Source organism: Dermacentor albipictus, chromosome 2, assembly GCF_038994185.2.
Source record: "Dermacentor albipictus isolate Rhodes 1998 colony chromosome 2, USDA_Dalb.pri_finalv2, whole genome shotgun sequence".
Lineage (NCBI taxonomy): Eukaryota > Metazoa > Arthropoda > Arachnida > Ixodida > Ixodidae > Dermacentor > Dermacentor albipictus.
This window is the reverse complement of record NC_091822.1, coordinates 194,160,064-194,187,483: the sequence shown is the minus strand read 5'-3', so window position 1 is coordinate 194,187,483 and position 27,420 is coordinate 194,160,064. Positions and strand designations below refer to the sequence as shown.

Below are 27,420 nucleotides of genomic sequence, written 5' to 3'. Positions count from 1 at the left end.
CTAACTTTTACAGTGGTGAGCAACAGATACTTGAAATGGGGCATAAGCAGTTGTGATGCTTGCCTGCAGAATGTGCGAGTGCAGTTGCATTGGGAGGTAGGCCGCCTGCAGCACCAGGTGGTCCAGAGCAGACTAGCAATGTGACCATGGGCCGGTCAGCTGGGTGTCCGCCCCTGGGGCACTGCCGCTCCAGGTGGTGGCAGCACTCAAGGATCTGAAAGAGCTCCCTGCAGCAACCACACAGAGTGCTGTCACTGCACAAGCTTCCTTACGCTATAACTCTCGTCAGCACATGGCAGTTTACTGTTGTTGCCCGATGGCATTTAATGCCCCCAAAGATGTACACGGGCTAAAGGAAATGGTATGGTGGACAGTTAATTAATACTTGCTATTGGGCTAGTAGGTTTATTTCATGGATAGCATAACCCCTGTCGTAAACTAAGCACAAACAAGGAAGATGCACAGGGTAGGTGCATCTGTCTGTGTACCAGTTTTCTCCATATTTTTCATGCGTGTCTAGTTTGCACCAAAGACTACTTATCCATGGAGTGAAGTACCTTGGGTTACTTTGAATCACTTATGATCTTTTTAACCCTTTCACTGCCTCTCCTGATTATACTCGTTTTGTGGTTTCAATGCATTACTTGCCTCTCCAGAAGCAACTTGTGCAGTAAAGAACATTGCATACCTATTGTGCCATCTCTGAAGCGCTCATAAAAATACACAAAACTTGTAAGTCAAATTTCTGGCGGAAGGTAGAGCATATATCTAGGGGCTCTGTTGCTCTGTCTTCACAGGGCAGCCTAGTGTGGCAAGTCATATTGCATTATGACAGACAAAGGAATTTATTCATTGAATAATAATTGGGAGAAAGCGACGACATAGAGCCTGCTTCTATGCAATAGCAGATCTGAAGGGGAAGGGTGGGGGGAGCAAAGCTGAACAGCAAGTTGCAGAAGTGAGGGACTGTTGAGTTGGTAGGCATTTATCAAAACTTTACATGGACAATTCCCTCTCCTGCAGTTGCCCATTTTAATGACATGTTCAATTTCAATTAGAAAAGAATATGCTGGTGGCAAACACATGAGAGTTGATAAGCTATAGTGAAGTTTGCCATCTCGCGCCATTACTGTATATTGCCAAGTCACTACAGGTGATAAAGGCTGAAAGAGCGCTGTATCTGTCTTTCTTTCTTGTCCTGTTCCTTCAAAATTGTTAGAAATTGGTGATCTGAGTGATCAGTAATGAAGATTTCAGTAAGGAATGGCAGACATCGGCTTCAAGGCAGCTGCTCCCCTCTTGTAGGTAGGCAGCTTACTAGATCACTCGACACAAAGAATGAATTCATTCCTGGGACCTCTGGAATGAACCAACTGCCATAGCCTCGCTATCCTTCAGGCTTGGCTCATTTTCCTGTCTTGTGTCTTTAAAAATGAAAACGACCTTGACAAAATGACATTTCAGGTGTACTGAAGATTTCAGAAAAAGCAGAGACAACCCAAATCAACAGTTTCTCGGCAAACAATTTCAAAGCCATGGACCCGGGTTGCGAGAGAGAGAGTGCACAGCAAAGAGTGTGTACTTTATGACAAATATCTTCCTCGGTACATTTTTCTGTTTTCCTTGTACCAGCTGCAGTCGTACTTCTTTTTCAGACACAATACTGTTATTGCCACTACAGCTCACAGGCAATTTGTTTGCAGCTGTAGAACATGCCATACACTTCCTCTATGGTCATAATGCCCAGGAATATAGAAGCTAACTTGGGGTACACACCAGGCCTCCTTCTCCTTGCGTTTTGGATACTTCATGGGAGACAGTGAAAGGCGTTCATGGCTCTTTTGAGAACGCACGTACCTGGAAGGACATGGCAAGTATTATGCACAGACAAAAACAACTTTGCACTAAAGCCACTACGAGCATTCACTACAAGCCAAACCAACTTTAAAGAGCCATAGTTCATCAGTTCCTGCACAGCAAACTAATTTCACATTCAGTAATTAGTGCATGAGGCAGATATTAAGCCACAGTTAGGGATTATATCTACCTTTTTTAGAAGCAGTAATGAGTGGTATAGCACAAAAACAGCTGACCTTATCACTGCTTGGTGTGTAGTATGCCTCTACCATCAGATTAAATAGCGTAGAGAAATACGATAAAAAGAAAAATAATGTTATAGGAAAAGCAACAGAAAGATATTGCTTTACAAAAACTTGCCTAACAACATTTAAAAGCGCCTGCCTGACTCACCTGTCCACCTGATACTTGGCCAACCTGATGTTTCTCAGCATATTTCTTTCTTATATACATGTATCAGAAGAAAGGAAACCGAGGAGCCCGACTTTTATTTGTCATATCATAAGAAACCAACAAACAATGACGCCAAGGACAGCATAGGTGAAATTTCTTGTAGTTGTTAACTGAATTAAAGAAATGATAAACAAATGGAAATGAAAGTGGACGAAAAGACAACTGGCTGCAGGTGGGATATGAACCTTTGCATTACAGCTGTTTTTTTTTTATCCACTTTCATTTCCATGTAGTTATCATTTATTTAATTCAATTAAGACCTACAAGTGATTTCCCTATGCTGTCCTTGGAGTCATTGTTCGTTGGCTTCTTATGATATGACCACACAAATACAGACACACACAAAGTAAAGCAGGTACCACAATTGCCATTTTTTTCTCTAAGTGGACTGCTCTCCATGCCTGTAGTGATTCCTATCTGCAGTCCTTGCTACAAATTTGGTTAAGTTTTTCAGCGTACAAGCACTGCTTTCTAGTATTTTTCCAGCAATTCTGCAGAGTAAAGATGCTGCTACAAATGCTGTATACCTGCTTCCTCTGCGCAACTCCCCTTCCAGCCAGCGGATTGACTCACGGGCTCCAACGCTTTCCCGTTTCAGCAGGTCCAGACTTGAGATCACTGTAGATAGACAAGAAGCTTGTTTCTCTCAATACCAGAAAAGAAGGCCTTGAGAAATCAGGTTCTGCTAGCAGCAAAGTGCTCGTGCACTATGGCTTCAACGTTGACCTGTGATTATGAGCGATATGCAGTCCTTGCTATTGCACCAACCAAAGCCTCCATGAGTGATTCACCCCTTCGATCAAATGCAGCAAAATATTTTGCAGTGCCTCTATATATACATAGAAGAAAACATGTTGTAACGAGTAAATTAAATGATGAAACAGTCCTTCCTGGAGGGCAGACAATCACAACCAAATGTGTTTATGCACTAAATTGAGCCAAGCTACCTACCCCCAACATCACTTGCCATGATTGGGCAACGGCTTGAGGCTGCCTTGCGAGTCCAAAATGGTCATACCTGCAGTCCATATTTTTTCACCTAATTGCATTGATCAGCGTTAACGTGCACGTTAGATCTGCCATCGAGTGCGACTCATCTTTGCGACACTGTCATTAATTCCGTCCTTCATATGACCACCCCTTCCATGTAATACCCCTTTGGGACCCTTGAAGTATAAACAGTTATGAAAAAGTTCAAAATAAAGGTTAAACTGACCATGTGACGGCACAACAAGCACAAAGCGCCGGGAGGCCACCAGGCGTCGCAGGTGGACCAGGCGTGTGGAGAGCACCTGTGTGTGTGGCACCAGGAAGGGCGGTGGTGCGGCCTGCCTGCCTGCCTGGCCCAGCTGTCCCTCCAGGTCCCGCACCTCCTGCTCCAGCCACAGGTGGGCCATGCTGCGCATCACCCGCTTGCGCTCCTCATCACCCCCTCCTCCCTCACCACTCATGAGGAAGACATCCTGCACACAGAGTGGTGCACCACATGCACGTGAGCCATCAACAATCCAGCATAAGCAACTATGCAGTTGGCACAAAAGATATGTCCCCTTCAGTCACGGCATACACATTGTGTTCTTGCCAGTTCAGCTGAGCAGTTTCAAAAAAGAAACTACAGACATTGACTTGTGGGTCAACTGGACCCTCACCTTACCCATGCGACTCCATTTCACTCCTGAGCATTACTATGCATGACCATTTTATCTAAGGCACCAGCACGTTCAATGCGCCATGTTCTATCAGCAATGATGAAAGAACAGTTTTCCCTTTCTAGTTTCCTTCCCATACCCGAAACCAATAATCTAATTACATGTGCACTTTAATGGGACACTAAAGGCAAATATTAAGTCAAGCTAAAGTGATAGATTATTGCTCAATAACAACTAAGGCATCAATATTATCGATAACAGAGCTTTATAAAGTGAGAAATTTTGGTAAATACAGGACACAATTTGAGATACTATTGGGACATTCTAGTACCAGCCCGCTGATCTAGCACTTCACTATAACAGTGTCACAAGTACTCAACCATTGATATAAAAAGATTATTGCATTGCACTATAAGACGGAAGAAAATGCTACTTGTCCAATTCTATACAATTCTTGGAAGAAATAACTCATAATAGACGTTAACCTTGACAACGTGGGTGGTCATAAGGTTTCATTTTCACTTGACCCCGCATCGTGCATGCTCTCTCACACCTGGGTAGATTTGGTATGACATACTTGCTGCACTGATTTTGCTGGCTTGTGAAGCTCATATTAGCTGCAAGCAGCAGAAAATGCTGCGTCTAGGTGATGTCTTGGTTCCGTTTCTGGCTTTGTTTTCGCGCTTTAGGCAAAAATCGCATCACCGGCTCTTAGGCGCCGTTTTACTCAGTGGCGGCACTAAAGGGCACTCATGACGTCTGCAGCATCACACCATCTCACTCGTAGACGGTAGATTGACTTGTTCTACAGGAATGCAGCCCCTTCAGTTGTGATTTTCACTGTAATTAAATCTTTTTTTGGCAAGAAACAAGTGCTGCGAGGTTTCCGTAATGGTATTTTAATTGTCCACATTGACGTAATATTTGCCCTTTAGTGTCCCTTTAAGCCAGTGATCCAAACAATCTAATGAAAAAATTCAACATGACTGACTAAACAGTAAGATGAGATTTACGAGGGCTCTCTAGGAAATGCACAAATCATCAACCTGCTACCCTGACTTTCTCTCAATTGAGTCTGCAGTACTTTGGAATAAAATTAAGCAAATTAGACACACTTATCTACAGTCCATCATGTAATTTGCGATTGAAAGGGATATACTGTTTTCACAATGATGGCTCTGCTGCAAAAATAATATAGATCATTGTCTAAGCAGACTGAACGGCAGCTATGTTCTGCCAAATGACACATTTCATACCAACATACCTTTAACTTTACTCCTGCTTTCTTACTGCACAAAGGTAACCCTGTAGTGCCAAGTGTAATTCTATGCGGAGTTTGATACCTCAAAATTCTGATTTAAGAGGGAGCTTTAGCTTGGGGGCTCCTATCTAAATACATGGCAACGCAGAAATCGTTTTTTCTCGGCAGCCACTGCACCAAATTTGATGAGACTTGATGACCACTTTGGTAATGATGTCACCATTGCAAGAGGATTTTTCATTTAGGCCGTGTGTCTTTTTAAAAAATTGTATAAAATTACACAAAATGAAACTGTCAAGTTGACATCTAACTGAGCAATGAAATCCAATATGACAATTCTATAAACTGCACATAATACAGCTACAGTGAGCAAAACTGATGTATTATATAGTACTCTGAAGCATGCTAATTTCCGAGTAGAACTTTTGCAAGACCCTCATAAACTTTGTAACAAATTCATAAAAGCTGCAAGTTCATATATAAAATTTGCTTTAGATACTTTAACTGATGAAGTTTACAGAACTAAGATATCTGTTTTTGGTGCAGAGTTACAGATTTGTAAACTTCGTACTTCTCCTTATTTTATTTACTTGCCGATTTTTGGCACTTTTTATTTTTGAGCTGAAGTCCCAAATTAAAATGTTCCTACCTACAGTAACTAGAACTTAACTTTCTCTCTCAGATGCAATAAATTTCATTTAAATCAGTCCAACAGTTGTCTCATAAAAGCGTGTATGCGTTTCGCATGTATTCGAATAGGGAAATCTGAGTTTGCCCCGAGCTAAAGCTTCCTCTCATGTAAGAGGAACTGAATGCAAAGTCCATAGTAGCATTTTTTACATGCTGGAGCGAAGTTTCCAGCTGTGGATAGTTCAGTAAACAAATTACTAATTCATATACTACTTAAGTTCCACTAACGTAACATTTTCTTTCTTTTTTTGCACAAGTATACTCTACAAAGCCAGCTATAAGGTATGTGCGGGGGATTTCTGGCCCTATAACATTATTTCTTTTTCTTAACTACACATATGTTTAATATTGTTTCTGGTATGAAAAAAAAAAAAGAGTTGCCGTCACCATTACTGGGTAACTACATCTCTTTGTTTTCATTTTAACAAAACAAAAAGTTAACAGACTGTTCCATTTTTCTTAATGTGAAAATGTGTTTGGACATTACAGGGATAAAGTGTGATGGCAAAGGCCACCACCACCATGGTGCTGATAGAAACTGTATGCACGTAGTGTGCCACAGTAGCCCTGAGGCAGGCAAAATAATCCACTTGGCTGCTGCATAATGCACATTAATCCGACACTAAGGGGCTTGCACTTTGTCATTAGACATTAGGGTAAATTAAGCAAAACCTGGAGCTTTGGAGTGACTAAGAATTATTAGCAGTGGCTGGATGGCTTCTGCCTGCTGTAGCAACTTTTTCTTTTTTTTTTGTGAAGTGCAGCTTTATTGAAATTGATCTGCAGCGCATGCCTGCAATGGAGATTGTGCTCCAACGGTTGCAAACTACAACTGCAGGTGCCTGAAAACTGTACCTACATAGGAAAAAAATAATGGAAAGCGACAATATTCACCAGGCCAGGTTTTACACTCGCTATGCTAATATCACAAGACATTATAGTGTTTCTTGCAACATATATGCACCTAAGAGCCGCTGGGCTGTGCTGCAGGTAAAAAAAAAACACTTCCAAAACATTTATATTCTAGAATTTGCCGAAGTTGGTGAACAACTAAATTAATACTGAGAGAGAGAAGGGGGGGGGAAGCAGGAGGAAGAATGAAAGCGGAAGCGGGTTGATGGGGGCACAGTATTATGGATGCCTGGTATGTTGGCCGGGTTCAAACAGGCATAAAGATGATGTAAGGGCGACGCAAAACGAATGAATAGTCAGAAAAAAAAAAAAGGGATCAGAGACGTACGATCGCACGCTGAGAACCGACGCCGCTGACCATGCCGCCGACCGTTGCGCCGACGAAGCGTTAAAACGGCGCGAACGTCCCGCCACCTGTCGACCAGCGCAAGAACTGCTTCGACGCATGAGGTCACGTGAACAACGCTATCACATGAGAGGCCGAAATGGCGGACACAACACTGACTTCCGTAGCTCCGACTGCCAAAACAACCGCGGCGGAAACAGGCAAGCTCGACGATTCTGCTGACAGAGAGCGAGAGACGTTGCTGGAGAACGCGATTGTTTCCGCGGAGAAGATACTACTGCTACGCGAGGGCCTGAACGAGTTAATCGAGAACGGACTGCTCGAGCTGGCGCGCGTGCGGTACTCGACCGGCAACAAATCTGTGTCCGCCCTGCAGTTAAACATGGGCGAAGTGGAAGCGCTGCGGACGGTACGCAGTAACTTCGAGGACCAGAACCAACACTACCCTAGCTTTGAACTACTACAGCCCGACGGCACGGGAAGTAGAACCAAAGAAGGCGAAGTCCGTCAGCGTCGTCAGGCAGAGGATCCCTCAAGGGGGGCAGCGGAGTCGCCTCCGCAGCGCCCGACAAGCCCCACCGATCCACTGCGCTGGTTCGGCGTGCTCGTGCCCCAGTCGCTGCGGCGCTCGCAAAAGTGCTTCATAAGCGCACTCGAGGTCGTCGTGGACGTGGCCAACGAGCAGTCCCGACTCGCAGTCGCCTTGGACACCTACCGTACCAGCCGACGGGCAGCGACAGTGCGCGACGTTGAACCGTGAACTGTGAGGACCTTTGGCAAGCGAGGACGTCAAAAACGGTAGCTCGTACGGCAACGGTAAATGAAATCGTCTAATCACGGCGCAGTCAAGCGCACGACGTGATTAACAGCGAGACAGTGCTGTCTCCATGTCGAGGCAAGCAAGCATTCCATCGACGAATACGTACAAGTTCCCCAAGAATTCTGTTACAGTTTCTTGCTACAGACGTTGGTACTTCAGGTGGACCTTTTGTAAGGCGTGTTTGGCTACCCTTTCTCGATTAAAAAAAAAAATTGATACCTTTGCCAGAGGGCTCGTCCTGTCTTGAATTTTGAATAAATCTGGAGTTGAGTAATGCTCAGCACTAAGCCAAGGCGTACTGAACTTAGGCGATACGGCGATAGGGCAAAAACAGCATTGGAGTGCCACATCATATGAATGGATGGAGATATTACAAGCGCTACTTTTGCAACAAGGTGCTGGCAAATGTAGCCAAGCTCGTCACTTTGTTTTACGTCTATCACTGGCCTTTAGGACCCACAGTTCGTACTGAACACCACTGATACCGACAGAAATTCATTACTGTTATCTATTCTTTGTTCCCTGCTTTTGCACCACCAATACTTCAGTTTTTACTACTCTTCACTGCAGATTCATTAATACTACCCCTAAATCGCATTGCTTCGAGCAGGGTTACGAGGCCCTCGTTGACCTCTGGATGGATACTGTGACACTAACAAAATATGCCCCATGGTATTTTTGTGGTACGCAAGTATTGTCATCATCGGCAAATTTTATCCTATAACAAATTGCTCGCAGACATCCTGATCTGTCATTGAACAGTAGTGTGCTGCCCATTGAATTATCGTAGTTTTCCGTTTTGATCTTATTCTTCACTGTTTGATCTATTTCAGTCTCTGGTTTCTCGACTGCCACGAGTAACAGTGTCGCCTCGTGTAAGCCTGCTAAGGATGTTATCGGCCACAGGGTCAGGGGGCAACCTTTATTACTAGCCTATTACCCAAGTGCTTTGTACTGGTACTAAACAATGAAACAGGTTCATGGCATATATTTGTGGGCTTGGAACTGCTACTATTGAACTACCACAAACACTGCGCGATATACTAGGAGGTTAGGGCTTAAACTATTTTTCACTTTTATGGCAAACACTTCAATGAGGACTTGTGACACTTGTGCTATGAGTAGTGTAGGCCGCACAAGCAAAAATTGTGCAGGAAGGAACGTAAACGAACTGCTCACAAAAGCTATCAGTGTACTTGTACTTGGCATGCACTTGGTGGAAAAACTTCTAGCCCAGTAGTTTTAGTACTTGTCTATTTTGCAATTGCTGTTTGTTCTTAATGACTATAGTAGAAAATTAAGTATGACAGAAAGTAAAATTAAATTATCGTGGCAGGCATTAAAAGACCGGCGAAAAAACCTGAGGTTGAAATTTTTCCACGCTGTTTATTATTCAAAAACAGGTATTCAGAGAGAAAGATATATTAAGTCGCCTACTTATACGTCGTTGAGACGCGACCATGCGCTGAAAGTCTGCGAGTATCCTTTCAAGGGTGACGTCTTTAGGTATTCTTTTTTTGTTCGGACTATCAGAGAATGGAATGCTCTTTCGCCCGACATTGTTAATATTGAAAACAATGATGCGTTTTATCACGCTTTATGTATGTGATTACTTGTTCCTTCCTTTATTATGTAATCCCCCCTGCTGTAATGCCCGCATGGGCGATGCAGGTATCTAATAAATAAATAAATAAATAAATAGAGATGAATGCAGGTGCATTAACAGAGAGCATCCAGCATGCCCTTCGGGAGCTCTCATTGGTAATCGATAGTGGCATCACCACTTTTATTTCATACTGACACTACTTTGTCGCTTACTTTGCTATAAAAACCAACTTTTTTTTTTGTACAAAAGTAGTAAGATAATTAGTCTCTTGGAGTAACCTTTCAGATCAAGGTAAAATCTGCCAAACTATTTAGTGTACACAGTGCTCGAAGGACAGAAGTGCCCTATGCAGCCTTTTCCCTGCAGTGCAGGTGAGGTGTGCCGGTGAAGAAGCAAGGCCACTTGCATTGCTTAATGACATGGGTGATGAGGTCCCATTGGTCATCACAGGCACCTTGGGATGAAACTGGCCGTGGCTATATTGCAACCCGGATCCTGGTCTCTCGGATAGCCACTGCCCAAAGCGCACCAGGTAGACGAGACGTAGCTGCGCGTAGGAAAATGACAAATTTTACAAGGCAGCACGGTAGCTAAACAAACATAAGGTTGAAAAACTTTCCACCAACATTCTTGATGCAGCTGATTGATGGCTCATTCACAGTTCCCTTTCTCACTGTAAGAATGCTGCTTACCAGTGAATTGTACAATGGCATAGCATAAACCAGAGCTTCAAACAAGTAAAACCTGCTTCTTTTGCCTGACGTGACACTTACATGACATACGTTTTTGATATATGCTGCACTCAAGTGATTCTATTAATGGCTTGACTGAATGGAGTTTTCTTGCATTGCACTCAAAGTCTTAACAGAAAAAGTTTATCGATCAGCCAAGCCAGACATTAACCTGTCAATGCAGCCAGAATTTATGCATTAGAAAAGGAGAAACTGGCTATCTGTGCAGGCCACTACCTAAGCCACAGTGATTACTGGCTCAATGATTTAGCACAAATGGGCTCATTGACTATGAAAAAAGATATGCGGATCGATGTAAGCAAAGCTTTCTGTGCTGTTTGCTTTGATGGACAATAATTAGCCGTGATGTTGAGGACGAATGTTTAATTTCTTCAGCGTTTAGTCCAATATGAGAGTGGCAAGTTGGTGTTGAATGCTACCTTGCGTGCACCACTACTGTTTGTCTGTGTAGTACACAGAACGCACGGGGAGACATGCTTGCTTGAGGCATTGTTATGCACCACTGTTCATATCTCTGAGGGGGTTGAGCATTATCATTGCCTCACATGGCACATCACATTGTGGCAGAAGTGTTAAACTTGTGATGGGGCTGTACATGCGAAAACCACAATCGGATTATGAGGCTCGCCGTAGTGGCAGACTCCAGATTAATTTTGACAGCCTGGTGTTCTTTGACATGCACTTAGATCTAAGTGCACTAGCGTTTTTGTATTTTGCTCCTGTTGAAATGCGGCTGCCGTGGTTGGGGTTGAACCCATCACCTCGAGCAATGCATAGCTGGAAATCTACCATGACGGGCACAGAAGTGTTGTTTTGACGTGCTACGTCTTGATTTTATGAGTGCGGAGTGTTGCCTAGATCCTGCTGTGCTTTAATCTGGCTTTGTGTCTGCACGCCCTACATCAATTGTCGGCTTGACAAATTTACATGGCAATCATTTTTCAGAAATAGCACGAACGTACCGTACTGCACCTTCAGTTTACCCGCAACTGCTGTTGTTTCTTTAGTGTTAGCGTTTCCCTGCCTTCTCATGTCTTTTCCCTCCCCCCACCCCGAATTGGAACTACGAGTGAAAAGTGGCGAGGCTATTATCACTGATTTCGCGATTGCGTTGGTCCTACCTATTGTACGCCTCTTCTGCCTACCTCCTATCAACCATTCTATCTAGTTTCCCTCTGGATTTACATGTTCGTGGAAAAGTAAGTGCTGCAGTTTCTGCAATGCTATTGCGGGAGTCAAGTCAAGGATAATTACAGCTGTCAAGAGGCTAATGTGGCGACACCCAAGAAACTCCAGAGGGCATTGTGTATATTCGCCGCGATGCAAAGACCTAAATGAGTTTCTTGCGTCACCTTTGCTCTCTGCCAAACTCCTTCCATGTACATGCATGCTCTGAACTACCTCCTGACGCGACGTGCAAGACAGCCACAGCAGCAGCAGAAAAGTCGAAGGAAGAGGCTTAGAAAGCTTCGCTTTAAAAACAATTATGTGGTGATTTAGTGGTAAATGCGAGAGAAATGTATTAGGCATTACGTCACACCTCTTTGAGGTCCTGGATCCACGATTTAAACTATGTTCACCACATTGCAAAGTGTTGTTCACGAGCTCACTCGACACATGCCCTGCCTCTTCGAGGAGTGAAGTGCAATGGCAGTGGTTCAGACCATACTACTGTCATTTGCACTATATATATATGTATATATACACAAGGTCCAGAATATTTTCCTGCGTGCGTTTGAAAAAAGGTTTTGCGCTCACCATGGTACTGTTCTTGCTCAAATTTTGCAGAATGATTGCATTTTGGCGTCGACTTCGTTTGATATAACACTTGGCACAGTTAATTGCCTGGTTTTTAAGAAAAAAAAATGCAAGTTTGCCTGTGCTTTGGAGATGCGAGCTGCTCCCGCAACGGCGCAAGCATAAACTTGTGTCGCTGCCTGTCGTCATGTGCAGAAAGCAGCGTTTCAGGGAGGGCAGTCGCCTGTTATAGGAGCAGGCGACTGCCCTCCCTGAAATCAGCAGAATCGGAGATGGTCGAATAAGCACCTTTTACACTAGGAATGAGGCATTCAAACACACACATACACCTTTACCATGTGACTGGCTTCCTGTAATTCACATACACTTTTTTTCTACTTTGAGACTCCTAATACTAACACATTAAAAATCAAATTCCGCGATTTTACATTTCATAACTTTCTTCGGACTATGTGGTTTTACGTTCCAAAACTTTTCTCTGACTATAATGCGTGCTGTAATGCGAGGCTCCACATTAATTTTGACCGCCTGGGGTTCTTTAATGCGTACCCAATAAACAATACACGAGCATTTTTGCATTCTGCCCTCATTGGAATGTGTCTTAGATTGAACTCATGACTTCCCGATCAGCAACACAATGTCCCCATGGCCACTGAACTACTGTGGGGGTTGACAATTGCGAACACATCGTACCTGGCACTCCTCACCGTGTTGTACCCTCAACTCCCAGTTGATGTTGTTGTGAGCTGCAGACAGTGCTGCAGTTCCTTGCAGGCAGATGTCTTCTGGCAATGGGCACATGGTTGGCGTGTCTGGTAGTGCCATCTCTGTCAGTGCATAAATATAGGATTTCACAAGTGTCGCAGGGAACATGCAAGCACAGGATTCTTCAGCAAGAGTGCTTGGCTATGCTCACCAACAGGATAGGATGGTGGGATGAATGGCAGTATCAAGTTGAAGAGGGAGGCCAAATGCTGCCACAAAGGTGTCCTGGCCTATTGACGGAGAAAAAGCACATCAGAAAAGGGCCAAAGTCATTGCTGCTTTTACTGCATCCTAGTTTTCACCCAAGACTGCCACAAAAATCTGCCCTCTATTGTAGACTGACCTCTTATCTTTTCTACGCAAAGCTATTTTTCCGCTCTGGCTTTGTTTTTCACTTCTCTCCTAGCTGTACAAGAAATTCACATAAAGGAGTAAATTTACATCTAATGTCATATTGTCACGGTGTCATGCTCTCTAAGCATGTGTAGTGCCGTGCAATTCAAATTAACCTCAATGAGTTCTAGTATGTCCATGTACTACCATTACGGTTTACATAATACTGAAATATACTGGAGAAGAGGATGGCAGCAGCAATGTTGGTAGTGACAATGCATCAGAAATGTCTGTGTTTATCATATATTGGCACTTGTGCGAACAAGTGTTCCACCAATTCAATAAACGGGAATGCAAAAGTTTTATACATGTATTCTCACAGCAGGAAAAATGAATGAGTCATCATACGATAATGACTGCTGCTGCCAATGCCTTTCACCTATGTATGCTATGTAAAATATGGCTGTTGCAATTATAGCTGTGCGTGGTCTAGCTGAACTCAGCTTCACAAGATGGTGCCAGAGGTGCTGCTACACTGGTCTGCACAGTATTTCTTTATTATGTAAATGGCAATACATATACACATAAGGTAGACCTCTCTATTATGGCTGCTAGAAGCCATATGAACATACAACAAGGAAGCCATGTGAAACCATCCAGAGAGCTTACTTACCTGTGTGCAAGGTCCAATGAGATCGGTGCGTCCTAGGAGCCAGTCACAGAGCATTTTCACCGTAGGCAGCAGATGGACACGTGCCAGGTCCGAAAAGAGTGGATTGTCGTCATCACTGCAGTGATAAAACAATCACAAAGAAGCAAGCTGAAAATCCAGCAGTCCAGGATGGGAACTCAATCTAAGACTTCTGTAAGAGCATGTCTGTGCCATCGTGCAAAAACAGAGAAAACACTGACTGTCACATTAGAGGCATCTCTAACAGTTTCGATTTGTAAGTACCTCATTGTACAGCACGACTGAAACACATGGGTAAAGCAAAGTTGCATGCAACATAGAATATTAGTAATGAAACAGCCTAAAGTGCACAGCTGGATGTAACTATGTTTTTTCTGAATGCCCATTCACTGCCCATAAACCTTTTGCAATCATAAAATAATATGCTGCTGGCTGAAGCCAAATGCTAGCTTTAGTGAATTCTCTGCACAAAGTGCTGTAGTGCAGGCTACAAATTCCAGGCTATGTGCCCAGGTTCCACTTAAATTTAGCTTTCTCCCAGACACCACACTTCTGGCTTTGAGAGCACATGGGTGGGAAATGTCTTGTCTGCAAAGCAAATCCTTGTACATAAAAAGTAAAAATAAAACTTGATGCAGATGAATTCACGTAGTATATGAGAGAGCTCTTTCTGTCATGCTCATGGCAAGGCAACCACGCTGACAGAATGGAATCGATTATTCCATGATTGTGCAAATAGGAATGAGCCCGGTGGCTTACGCAAAGCGCTTTATTTAGAGCCACCTTATCTACTGCAGCGATGCTCAAGGCGCTCCAGCAGCTTTCTTCTGCCTTTCGACTGACATAAGAAAGGTGTTTCGAATACCTCATCCAGCCTCATCAACAAGTGCGGAGCTGGCAGCGATTGATGTTGCTCTGAAGTACATACAGGAAGAAATGAGCACATCGAAGGTTGTCATCCTTACAGACTCCCCTGCTGCCCTTAGCAGGCTGTTGAGGAAGGATGCCAATAGCCCAATTCCCTGCAGTATAATATAGTCCGCCGACAAAATTACTTCTTGTGGCGTGTCCCTCACTGCCCATTAGATACGTTCGCACGTGGGTATTGCTGGAATTGAAGAGGCTAATCGCCTTGCTTCAACCTGCGCTCACAACGGGAGTGACTGCCCAGAAATTTCTTGCATGATTGACAACGCCGGTGTGTGAATCCACCGTTACCTCCTATAGCAGCACCCTGACCACTCTGTTGCAAACGGCTCGTTCCCTCCTCGTGTTTGTGGCCGTGACTTGCCCTGTAGTGCCAGAGCACTGTTAGTGAAATGAAGAGTTGGCTCTGTGTTGGTGTGCGAATGCTTATATTGTCAAGGACGTGTGGACAGTTCGTCATGTATGTCCTGGGGCTCCTGTGAGACACTTGAGCACTTTATATTGCCCCATATTTGTCACACAATGAGCACTGCTAATTAAGGAATATGGACTGATTTGACTCAAGTGCACGACACTTGACTGTTTCCGAGAGAGAATGCCGCTCAACGCGACCAGGCCTTAAAGGCTTGCTAACTTTCATGCAGAAAACTGATTTGGCCTCCCGTTTATAGACATCTTTTCCGTGTTCCTACTTTCTTTTGTCCGTGTCTCTGTCCTTTGTTTATTTCCCATTTTCCTTCCTATTTCTTTGTTTCCTATTTTCTTCTCTTCTATTTTCATTCGCTCCTCCCGACAGAGTAAGCAGGCATTGTGCCCCTCTCGGTGGCAGTTGTCAGCTTGCTCCTTCCCTGTTTCCTGTGTCTGTTTGTATGTTTCTACATGACAATAATAATAATAATAATATACAAGGGTGAGGGGGTCAGAGCAAGAGCGCAGCTATCGCCATGCTAGGGTGTGCAATGAAACACTTTCATATTTTAGGGTACGTCAGCGTGTTTGTGCTTGTTCCAACTTGTGTACAGGCGCCCAAATCTTTAACTGGCGTGCGCGAGCGGCGACTTTTCGGTGTGTCAGCGCCGTGTGACGGGGCGAGGCTGGAAGCAGTCCGAAGCTAAGCGCATGCGGACAAAGCCCGCTCAGCTGGGCCAATCGTCTGCTAGGCTGTTTCCAGCCTCGCCCCGTCATACGGCGCTGACGCCCGGAAAAGTCCCCACTCGCGCACGCCAGTTAAAGATTTGGGCGCCTGTACATCTATTATGTTATGTACTATGTATCGCTGCACTTGATAGCTAAGCAAGTATGCACCGACTAGCCTAGATATATGCCATGCTGGATAGAATACTGAGCAAGCAATGAACACATCTGTAGCAATAGTTTGTTTATCAGCATTGCACACTTGTGAAGGAAGAGACTGAAGAAATTTGTTCTCACCTACTAACTGGAGGAGAGCCAGTTGAAGACTCCTCTTCCACTTCAGTACCTGGAAGCCAGCCTGCAGTCACACAGAGAAAAAAATGAAGGCCAACAGAAGAGTCATTGTTCAATGCAGTGCCTGAGCTTTGCTATGGGTCATAGTGGTTTGAGTCAAGCCATCACACTGGGACTTTCATCTCCTTGTCAAAATGTGGCAGTACTACCTAACTTACAGGTGCTTCACATACTGCCATCTCACTGGAAAGGCAGTGACTATGCAATGATTACATACACAATTCATGAAAGGAATTGTCCATTTCTGCTGTTTTACTGATAAGCTTGTGATGCAGCAGTAGAAACACCCTTTCTTGTTTTTTCTTGTCTCGCAACAGGACAGACTCCTTTTCAAAGTGTGAGATGTGTGCCATTCCTCTGATGCTGCCGCCATCCTCCATCACACTGTCAAAGAGAGTAAAGCAGCGTGCCAACGTAGGGCAAAGTGAGGCAACCTGAATGACTTTCCACCAAGTGTGGAGCACGCAATCAATGCTGTCAGTTACATAGCGGTTGCTTGTGGCCTAACTCAGGAGACTCCATGAAAGAGGCAGGCACTTTGGGCTGAAGTACAATGCCATGCTTGAATGGTAATTTCAGAGCACTGTGGCAGTGATACTGAAGTTTTGCCAAGACAGCCTTACAAAAATAAATAAATTCTGGGGTCTTATATGCCAAAACCATGATCTGATTATGAGGCAGTGGCGGACTCTGGATTAATTTTGACCACCTGGGTTTTTTTAAGACAGCACATGAGCGTTAAAAAGTACCCTGATCAAAGTGCAGCCACTACGATCGGGTTCAAACCCCAGACCTCATGCTCAGCAGCGCAACGGCCTGGCCACTAAGCTATTGCAGCGAGTGTAACAGAGCCTTATATCTGTGTTACATGAATGAGTAAGTTTAATAGCAATAGTCAGGCTTCACTGTCGCCAGTGAAGCCTGCTTATGCTGGCAGTAAGGTATAGCCGATGTCCGATAGGATCTTTGGAGTGCTGCCTATGAACTTGGAAATTACCAGCAGAATATGCCATCAGACTTCGTAGAAAATTCTTATACGTTTTCTTATATTCTCTCTTTGTTAGGGCTGCAGAGGGCACTTGATGGCCAAGTGAGTGAAGAAATTTATAAGAACGCAATAAATTATAATATTAATTATAATATAATATATATAAGAGGAAACAATACCAGCTTAAAAGATAAGTAAAACAGTATCATATAGATAATGAAGGCAATGAGTACAGAATAGGGACAAATGTGATGAGGTACAGCAGCTGCATAAAGAAATGAGGTTACATCTTGTGAAAGAGCAGGGCATTCTTGATATCTAAAGCAAAAGGAAACTGCTGGTAAGCATCCTGACCATTGGTGGTGGCAACAAAAGTGCCGTCTTGTGGCAAGGTGGGTTCAGTCAGTAGTTTTGGAACTGCAGGCACATCTGCATGGCAAGTTCCCACAGTAAGGCCTTGTTCATGCTGCCGTATTCCATCATGTCACAGTCATAGGAAAAAAGGCACATTAAAAGGCAGGCAACAGACACACCAATTCAGTGGCCCCACATTTTTCCTAGAGAGGTTGTGCTTTTTGAGTAATGGGCACACTTTATTTGGCAAAAACAGGATTATATAAATTTCTAGACTTGGCAAATAAAACAAACAACATCTCTGACTTAAAGAATTGATATAGTAGCATGTGCACTTGTGCTCATGAGCAAGTACTATAAAAGAGTAGATGCAGTTCTTTCACGAATCGCAACTTATGCATGCAGGAAGAACATGGTACATAGTTATGTAATCAGCTGCCTTCCCAATAAGTTGAGGTTGTCTTGCCATGGCAAGGACAAAGGCGTACAATTATGGGCACATAAGGTGAATAATGGAGCAGGCGAGTATGTGCATTAGTGCTCCAAGGCAGCTTGCAGCCACCTTGACCATCACCAATCATACGAGCCGACATGCATTTGTACAACATGAAGAAACTGCTGTCAGGTTGTAATGCAGCAGTGCTCTGCAGCAACCCTGCTGCAGTAAACAGACCTCTGCTTCAACTCAAAGGCGTAAACAATCAGTAATTAACAGCAATGTGCATCACCAGTGATCCTAGTCAAGTCAATACAAAGCTATCTTATGTGCTCTATAACAAAATTAACAGCCACCGTTACTTGATGATAGCAATAGCAGAACACTTTATTATGTCATGCTAACCAGCTTCAACGAAAGCGTTGGTCCCACACATACCCGGTTACTATATAATTGAGGCAATGACAACTTGTGAAGGTAGCATTGCAATCCGTAAAATGCAAGTGTAGTAGAGGCCACTGTCTAGTGTTGCCATATTTAGAGCACAGCTCTTAGGCACCCATTCCTGTCTTGAGTGTTGGTGTGCCTTGGCAGCCGAGCAAACGAGCACAGCGAAAGATGAAAGAGCGAACACAAAGTACAACGGGTGCTGAAAGACGGCGATAGCGAAGTGAGCACGAGGAGAAAAGCAGAGGAGGAGGGTATGGCAAAACCGTGAGAAGAAAAGTGTAGTGCCGGGCAAGACAGGCTCTGCGGTGATGATGGCTATGAGATTGTGCCAGAGACATATGGAAACAAAGTGCTGCATAAACAGAGGTCTGTCTGCAGCGGCTGCTGTGAATCGCATCCACGCATCACCCATACGCTGCCTCTCACCATTTCTCAATTAGCGAGACAGTTGCAGCACACTTCGCTTCATTTGCAACATGCCGCATGAGAAAGATTGTCTGTGCCAGCCAATATATCGTGAAGTGAAAACATGTACTATAGAGCTGCACTCAAGTTTTGCATTAGGCAGTATTGTAATTGTCAGTGAATGTTTTTCTTTTCTGAGTGTGTCACTAAACTGTGAAAGGTTGCTAAATTTTCACTTAATTTAAATAATGTAGGTGTTTTAGAACACTAATACAGGCCAGCATTCTAACTACCGAAGCCATCTAGTGTCCATACAGTGAATTTACCGGCAGGTTGTAGACCACTTTAGCTTTACTAATATACATATTTATGAAACATGGGTTAACCACATCTGAATTTATGTGTAATTATGCATAAATATCCCTCACAAAGGAAGAAAAAGATAAGAAAGAACAAGGAAAACAAACAAAAGATAGCCGTCGCAGCTCAAAGCACAACGTTTGCATTAATGGCAACAGAGTAAGTGCTGTCTTGTGTCTTCTTGCTTAGCCCTATTTATTAGTGTTGTTCACTTCCAAAAGAATGTAAAAGTTTGCAATGATGCAGGCTGCTATGCTGCCTAGTGAGCAGGTAATGCTGGTAAGACAAAGGGATGCTGTGGTGATAAAGTGAGCTCTGTAAGCTAGACCTAAGATTGTGGTAAAAACCAGTTCACAATGGCAAGAGTCACCATGGAGTCTTGGGGAAATGCAGGTTTTGAAAAAAGACGTGTGGGTCTAACATCAGGAGTGTGCAACTTGTAGCCTATTAACAGATAAAGATTGAGCAGCACCAAAGTTTGCAGTAAAGCTTGAGAAACAAGTGACACCTTTACTTCTATGGTTTTTTTACATAAAATTGCTCATTTAACCTTCTCGTTTATCCTGGTGCTAATGGTTAAATGCCAGGGGGCGAACAATATCAGGGCAAGTTCATGTTCGTTTTCGGACTGAACTGGAACACACACCTAATGCACTTGTCAGTACACCTGGAACTCACCAGCATTTCGGTGGATGATGCTGTGTTTCTGTCTCTCAGGTCCTGTGAGGGAGCACTGAGACACAAGGTGAGAACAGGTCGCAGTCACGTGGGAGAACATGTTCAGGGTGAAGGCAGCTGCAGCACTGCTCAAAGGATGAGGCCCTGCAAACATCGGGAAACCACCTTCTTTGGTTTCTTGAGCCCTTCAGAGCAATTGCAGAACACTAGCATTCTCCTTTAAATTCTGCTTCACCAAAGCCCATGAACCATTAGTCTTTGGTGCAATCTGCACTACTGGCCATGCAGCTGTCTCGCAATTTGGGTAAGTATACCTTCCATTCAAGGTGTCAAGCACACTATCAAGCACTGGCTTCTTAAAGCGGGACTGAGGGGAGCTGCAACATTCTTAATAAAACGAGATATACACAAATAGATGCTATTAACCCAACCGCAATAACTGTTCTCAGTGGAAAACATATAAAGCTGTTTTGTTGCATTTCCTATTTGAACCCCCAGATATAGCAGCACTTTGCATGATTAAAGAAACATTTGTACATTATTGTGAACATTCAAAAGACTTGTTACGAACAGTTACAGTTATGAATAATTATGCATAATGCATTGTCTCTGTCTGCATGGGTGCAACTGAAAGTTGAAGTACAGCTGAACCTCGTAAATTCGAACACACTTAATTCGAACTGGCACTATGGTCCTGTCAAAGTTATGCATATTCCAATGGGGTGAAAATGCCCGGTAATACAAACGTGCAAGCATTTGCGACGGTTAATTCGAACATACTGCGCTCCGACAATGCTCTTAGCAGCGCGCCAAATCACGCGGCAGCACCTCCGACCAGCATTCCTCTGACTCCACCATAGAGGAAGAGCTTAGAACACACGTCCCAACGCCACGCGAAAAGAAAAAAGAAAGAAAGGAAGAGTAAAGAAATTGTGGTGGAAATTTGTGCTCAGGCATGTGCAGGCGCTTATCACTGATTACTTCGGTTAGTGACACGGGTGTCCTGTACAGTCAATGACCGATTTTCCGGACCCCAATTTTGCGGACATGCCCGATAATCTGGATGCCTTCACGACACCGCCATGTACCTCACAGAGTCAATGCACAATAACGTCTGAAATTTCGGACACAAAAAACTTTTGACGTCTGATTTTCCAGACTTTTTGCCATGACCACAGGTCTGAAATGGCATTAATCGGAGCCACCACCACCGCCGTTTTGATTATCGCACCACCTTGAGCTGGTGCTCTCGCACATAGATCCACTGGCAGCTGTATCCACAACCCGGCAGCGCTATGCCTAGCTACTTCGACGTTCGCTACCTAGCGTCTTGCTGTTTGGTGCCGTGTTTGTTATTAAAATGGCGCCGACTCCGACTTTGTAATCCTCGTGAGTGACTTCGGAGCGCGGAAAGCATAACGCGTTGTATAATGCCAGTTTCCAGAAGTCAGATTCGCCCGAATACAGCAGTGTTACGCAGTGACGCATACCAAAAATTTCGAAGAGGCAATTGTTATGGGACATGGTATGTTTCCTTTAATTACACACGTGTGCACCCGCCATCGCTTATCACAGTACGCGCACCGATATGCCCAATAACTGACTGTAATTTGTAAATACATGTGAATAAATCTTCTGGAAGTTTCCACTCATGTGTCAGCTCAGTGCACATGTGCCCCTGCAGGTAAGTCCTCCATTCAATTAGCTTGCTTTAATTTTAATTTTTAATTCGAAAAAACCTTTGGGCCCACTTCGAGCTCGAATTATCGAGATTCGGCTGTAGTAACATTTCATACTGCTCGAGTTTTAAGATTGCAGGTGCAAAAGCACTAGCACAAGGTCTACAGCATTGTACGTTCTGTAGAAAATAAGTGCAATGTGTGCATTATGTACATCGAGTGGCAAATGCCCCTCAAAGGGAACTAGTATTTGAACACCAGATAATCATTGTCACTCATTTGGCATCTAATACCATGTGTGTGCTTGTATGTGCACATGCATGTGCACGCACACTGTATTGCCTTACTGTCTACACTGCACACTACATTGCTTGATTTGCACATTCCCTGGCTTTGCAGCAAGCTGCTGGACGAGAGAGAGAGACAGAAAATAATATATATATATATATATTCTTAAGAAAGAAACAAAAGGAAAAAGCTTGTCCTAAAGCCCCTTAAACTTCGTAAAGTAGCGACACTCCTCCTCCACCTTCATTCCTTCTTGTTTCTCCTCTCTTTCGTGCTCCCTCCTCGACCGTGGCACCGCCTACACCGCTCGAGCATAGGAACAGCGCCAACATGCGCTCCTCGCCACTCGGTAGACGCTTCTCGAGCAAAAATGCTGCTGAAGCACGGCGCGAAGGCCCACGTGATGCTATAAGGCTTATAGCGACGCAGCATTGGCCTCGACCAGAGCGCATGAGGAGGAGGCGGCATTCTTCAAAGCGTGGCGCTACTTTACAAAGTTTAAGGGGCTTTAGCTTGTCCAGGTGACAACCTCACTTTTGAGACATGCTGCCATTCACCTTGTGCTGCCACTGTGTATGCACAATTTCTGTCTTTGATTTATGAAGCTGTCAATTGCTGAGTGCCTATGTCATAACAGGGTAATGTCCTCACTTGGATCTTTTCATCAACTCCTCTCACCACTGCAATGGTGCATACGTCTGGTGGGTGCTCTTCTCAGCATCTGCATTGCACTTTTTTCTGGCATTCTAATCTGTACATGACTGCACCATGTTTACTGTTTACAGTTGAGGCACACTACAACATTCTTGTCTGTCAGAGATATAAGAGAACTTTCTTCAACTACAGAGGGTCGGTTGCAATCACTGAAAATAAATTTGCTTTTTTAAATACTGGTTGAACCTAGGGACAGCAAGTGCAAATTTTTTTTGTAGGATGAGACCCTCCTGTAGCAATGATCACGTAAAACATGCTTGCATCATGGGGAGCCCATATATTCAGGCAGAAAGCTATACAGTTAAAGCTTGTTAATTCACAACTCGTTAATTCGAAGTAGCCGCCGCGGTCTGTCCAGCAATGTATTAAAAGTAATATATAACGCATCCTGCTAATTCACACTGAAATCCGCACCATCACAGATAATTCTAACTCCAGAACATCGTGGATGGGGAGAGTGCGGGAGGTGCGGGAGGTCCCCATGCGGGCTGCGCAGTGTTGTTTTTTCCATCTGTGGCCCTTTGTTTAGGCTTGACTGGAGAGAGACGCGTTTGTGCCTGGCCATGACATGGCCAACGCCTCTGTTGCAGGTGCTTCTCTCCCGGGAGGTTCCATATAAACCTCAATGATGATAAAATCATTGCTGTGTGCCATATGCTGTATGTGCGAGAGAAAGCGTGCAAGGGTGAGCCGGCAAATGCGGCTTAATCTCGCGTGCTCAAGAGAGAGGAGCGCGGGGCGCTTGTGCGCCCTCTCCTGTCGCGTATGCGAGGCGCAGGGGTGAGGCGGAGGGAGAGGGGACAGGATGTTTGTCTCTGGCGGCTGCTGCTTACAGCGTCGTATCTTGAATGCCATCTACAACCTGGCCAAAGTGCACGCCCGGGCAAGCCTCATCTTCGAAGCGATCTATGATGTTTGCAGAGTGTGCGCAGTGCCGGTAGCTTCGTATGCGATGTGCTATCTATGTTTCATTCACGTTAAACGAGAGCTCTACGAAGGTCAATTCGCTCGCTGCTACTACCGCGATTCCTCACTCATCGAGCGAGATGTGTTCATGTTTACCTGTGCGCACATGGCACCACACTTGTTATTTTAGTCAGTAAGTGAATGTTTACAAGTTTGTACAGCCGATAAAACTGCTGTCCTTAGTTTGTATAGCTATCTACTAATTTGCTATAGCAATCGATGCTTTGGTTTTCGGGCCAACTGCAAAATTTTTTTTTTCTCCACACTAGTTGGCGCGACGAACGAGCGGACGGAGCAAGAGCCATCTCAACATTGGGCATGTCAGACAGCATTGGCTGCATCCGGTGATGCTGGCTGTGCTAGTGCTTCGAAGTATAGACACTGTTGTTCGCGCCAACATGATGTAGCGTTGGTGCCCGCATGCTCACGCCTGATCAGACTATATAAATGCCTTAACCGAGCTATTTTTACCTGACTCATTAGTTCAAATTTTCTATAATTTGAATTTTTGTAGCATCCCTGCGGAATTCGAATTAACGAGATTTTACTGTACTTCCTCTCCGATGTTTCAACAACCTCAACTATAACCTCAAGTGATGTCACAGTCAGTGCTGCAATGCCAATGACAAAAGAAGTGTCATTAAACACTCCAAGGGCACTGCCGGGCAGAGATGCATTGCTCAGAAAAAATTATGGCCAAGGTTGAAAGCTTGCTATGTAACAAACAAGTACAAAATGGGAATGGCCGTGATAGACCCTGTGAGGATTGTATTCATCCATTTCGCTGCGGTGCCACAGGAGAACATTTTGGGCATGGGGACTGCATCGCAGTAAGCCTGCTTTTGAACGTCTTCTGCACAGGCTGCCGCTTTCCCTCTGTATCCCCCAAGGGTGCCGTAAAGAAGTGGGACTGTAAAACACTTGCTGCTGTCTGCCCCCAAGCAGACCAGGAGCTCACCCGATTGGTGTGTTTTGGCAGGAACTCGCATCCCATCTCTCCTGGTGGCTCAAGCTGACTGTGGAAACGGGGCTGCAGGAACAAGCTCACGGATGGTGAAACGATGCGCACTGAATTCCGATTCTCCCAGTTACCCCTTTTTGCTGCTCGTTGGCCATGCCAAAGGCCTTCAACCTGAGACAAGTGCGTATCTATTCGCTGCTCCTGTTCTGAAGACTACTTCAAAGGGGCATGACTCATTTCATGTGCGGGCTGATAGTGAGCCGGGTTGACCTTGGAGGCTATGTCAAGCTGAAGGAACATTGCCCTATTAGCACGGTTGTTGGGAACGATCCTCCCATATAGCATTTTCTAATAATGCTGTGTCACCCTTTAGCTTTGGCTCATGCACATGGCAAGAATAGGGTGTAGCAGTCAGTCAATGCCACGGTAGTCACCTCCCTCCTTGTGCTCTGGGCCTTCTCTTCGTGCGGCGCTCTGTCTCACTCCCAGAGGAGATTGAATGAAATCCGCCTGCAGGTTTGGATCCTCAGACTCGCATGTTGGTCTAAGGGGCTATTGGTGGAGCACTGAATGATTGAGCCCACAAAGTGGCGCCCAACACGGGATGCCACTTCGTGATCCCTATCACACTTTGTGGTCTCTCTGCTCCCACAGTTGGCTTGAGCCACCAGGAGAGAGAGGACGCAAATTCCCACCCAAGCAATCCCCTTGGGTGAGCACCTGGTCCACTTAGGGGTGGGCAGCAGCAAATGATTTACGGTACCGCCGCTCTACGGCGCCCTTAAAAAAAAAAAAAAAAGAGAGAGAGAGAGAGAGAGAGAGAGAGAGAGAGAGAGAGAAAGAGAAAGAGAGAGAGAGCAGCAGCTCGCACTTGCAAAGTTTGAAAGTGACTGCCGCAATGCAGCCACTATGCCCAAAACGCGCTGTGTTATGGTGCCAGAACAAAATGGATGAATGCCATCCCAACTACTCCAACATGTGCACAAATCTCACCAAAGGCCTACTGATGGTGACATTATCAGGCATACTCCAGCTGGGAGGGGAAAATTTGTAACACATGTTTGTGAACCGATTCAATGCTTGTTGCTCAACTACCATTGCAAGCTTTTGAAATAAATCGCTGTGGCATAATGTAGTACAGTAAAACCTCGTTAATTTGACCCTCGTTAATTCGGAAAATGGGATAATTCGGACTCGTCATGATTCGGACATGTTTGGCTGCAGGTTGGTTAATTCTGACAACTCCTGGAGCTCAGCGAGTGCCAGAGTGCCGCGAATGTGCAACTCAAAAGAACAGAAATGGCGTTAGTGTCTACCGAAACGAAGCGGCGGAGTCTGCATCGCCAGAACGTGTCGTGCCTAATATGCCTCTAAAGCCTTTATTCTTGCGTTTACCACTGCGCACAGCACCATGCTGGTCCTGTGCCTTCATGATTGCGTAGTTGCCATACATGATCGCGCCGATAGCAGTGGCTGCAGCAAACTAGTTTCAGTTTGACTCGCTACGCGCACGTCAGTGGTGTGCCTTCATAACTGCGTAGTCGCCGTCCATGATCGCGTTGGTCAATCACGGATGGCAACAGTGAATCTGATAACAGTTGCTGCAAATGGTACTTTTGTTTTGACTCAGTGCATGCGTCAGCTGTACGCCTTGAAGACCACAAGGTCGCCGTCCATGATCGCATTGACAGCGGCTGCGGTTTCGTCCGCAGCGTTTGCTGCAAACAGTAGCTTCATTTTGACAAGCTTTTCAGGATGAAGAGCACCGGCTACATCACGATGACAGTGACCAGTACTGGCGAAAAAATGATCAGGATGTGTGTGCTGTAGGAAAAAGCCAGTCTCAAATGAAAACGTGCCCCGCGGCCGCACTAACCAGCCACGAGATGACGAGAATTGCAGCTTCCGCACTGCTTTTTTTGCAAGATGGAAACGGGATTGGCTCATTCGTTCAGTAAATAAAAGCGTGTTGACGTGGTAAGCATTTGTAATTTTTTTTGTTTACATTTGGTTAAGTCGGACATTTTTATTGGTCCCGTAAAATCCGAATTAACGTGGTTTTACTGTACTCTGCATAGTGCTTTACAATATGGTTATGTGGAAACAGGGAAAGGAAAGGCTATAATGCAAGTGTATATAAAGGTGCACAGTTCTGTCCTAGAAAAAACAGCTAATGCAAGGTTATGTTGTCATCATCTTTGCAACCATGGTAGGCCTTTCTTCACCAGAAGCAACAATTGTTCCATAGAAACTATAATCAGGTGTTGAGAGAAATTCTGCATAAAATTTTTCATCTAAATGTGGCATAAGACTTGGAAGAAAAAAACCGTGAGGGCATTCACCTGACTTGTGCAGCTTGTCAGTGCAGATGATGGCCATGACAGCTGCTTGGAAAACCAACTCTGCCTCTGCCTCGGGCTGCTCCAAGACAGCCACCAGTTGTGACAAGCACTCCTCACACAGGCTCTGCAGCCCACTAAGTGAAAGACAGTTTACGTTCTGAGCCACTGCCACCCAACCATGCAAGCATTTACTAGTATGCACTGGGCTGTAAGGACACAATTTAATGCTAATGAAATGACAGTATCTTGTAACCGGAAGGTAGGCATGTTTTCGCAATAAAATCTCAAACCTGTAAGTGTCATAGAGCAATTCCAATCTTACAGTTCATGCTCCAAGACAAAATAAATATCACTTGTATCAACTCCGGAAGGTCAAACACTGTCATGCATGCAAGGACTATACAGTGAATTACGCAGGAGAACATCATGCAGTAAACTAAGGATGTGGGGATTTATCAACAAGGAAACAAAGCTGAGCAAGAAACGAGATA

The 27,420-nt window shown here is 44.6% G+C and overlaps 2 protein-coding genes across 3 annotated transcripts in view; one reads left to right on the top strand and one right to left on the bottom strand.

Annotated features, from left to right (window-relative positions):
• The window catches only part of Smg5 (Smg5 nonsense mediated mRNA decay factor), a 63,320-nt gene that overhangs the window by 2,137 nt on the left and 33,763 nt on the right, over positions 1 to 27,420 (bottom strand). Inside the window, exons 9-20 of one of the 2 annotated variants that reach the window (XM_065427497.1) lie at positions 26,930 to 27,063; positions 19,980 to 20,123; positions 17,651 to 17,725; positions 16,252 to 16,312; positions 13,876 to 13,990; positions 13,021 to 13,099; positions 12,798 to 12,931; positions 10,001 to 10,141; positions 3,527 to 3,773; positions 2,838 to 2,928; positions 1,777 to 1,857; positions 64 to 227 (exon numbers count right to left, since the gene is read on the bottom strand). In XM_065427497.1, the coding sequence (XP_065283569.1) occupies positions 64 to 227; positions 1,777 to 1,857; positions 2,838 to 2,928; positions 3,527 to 3,773; positions 10,001 to 10,141; positions 12,798 to 12,931; positions 13,021 to 13,099; positions 13,876 to 13,990; positions 16,252 to 16,312; positions 17,651 to 17,725; positions 19,980 to 20,123; positions 26,930 to 27,063 (1,466 nt within the window). The remainder of the gene's footprint in view (positions 1 to 63; positions 228 to 1,776; positions 1,858 to 2,837; positions 2,929 to 3,526; positions 3,774 to 10,000; positions 10,142 to 12,797; positions 12,932 to 13,020; positions 13,100 to 13,875; positions 13,991 to 16,251; positions 16,313 to 17,650; positions 17,726 to 19,979; positions 20,124 to 26,929; positions 27,064 to 27,420) is intronic. The other variant, XM_065427498.1, reaches the window with a different exon arrangement.
• Positions 7,276 to 8,216, top strand: LOC135898525 (coiled-coil domain-containing protein 115). The gene has a single exon (XM_065427499.2). The coding sequence runs from the start codon at positions 7,308 to 7,310 to the stop codon at positions 7,926 to 7,928; it is 621 nt and encodes a 206-aa protein (XP_065283571.1). The 5' UTR covers positions 7,276 to 7,307; the 3' UTR covers positions 7,929 to 8,216.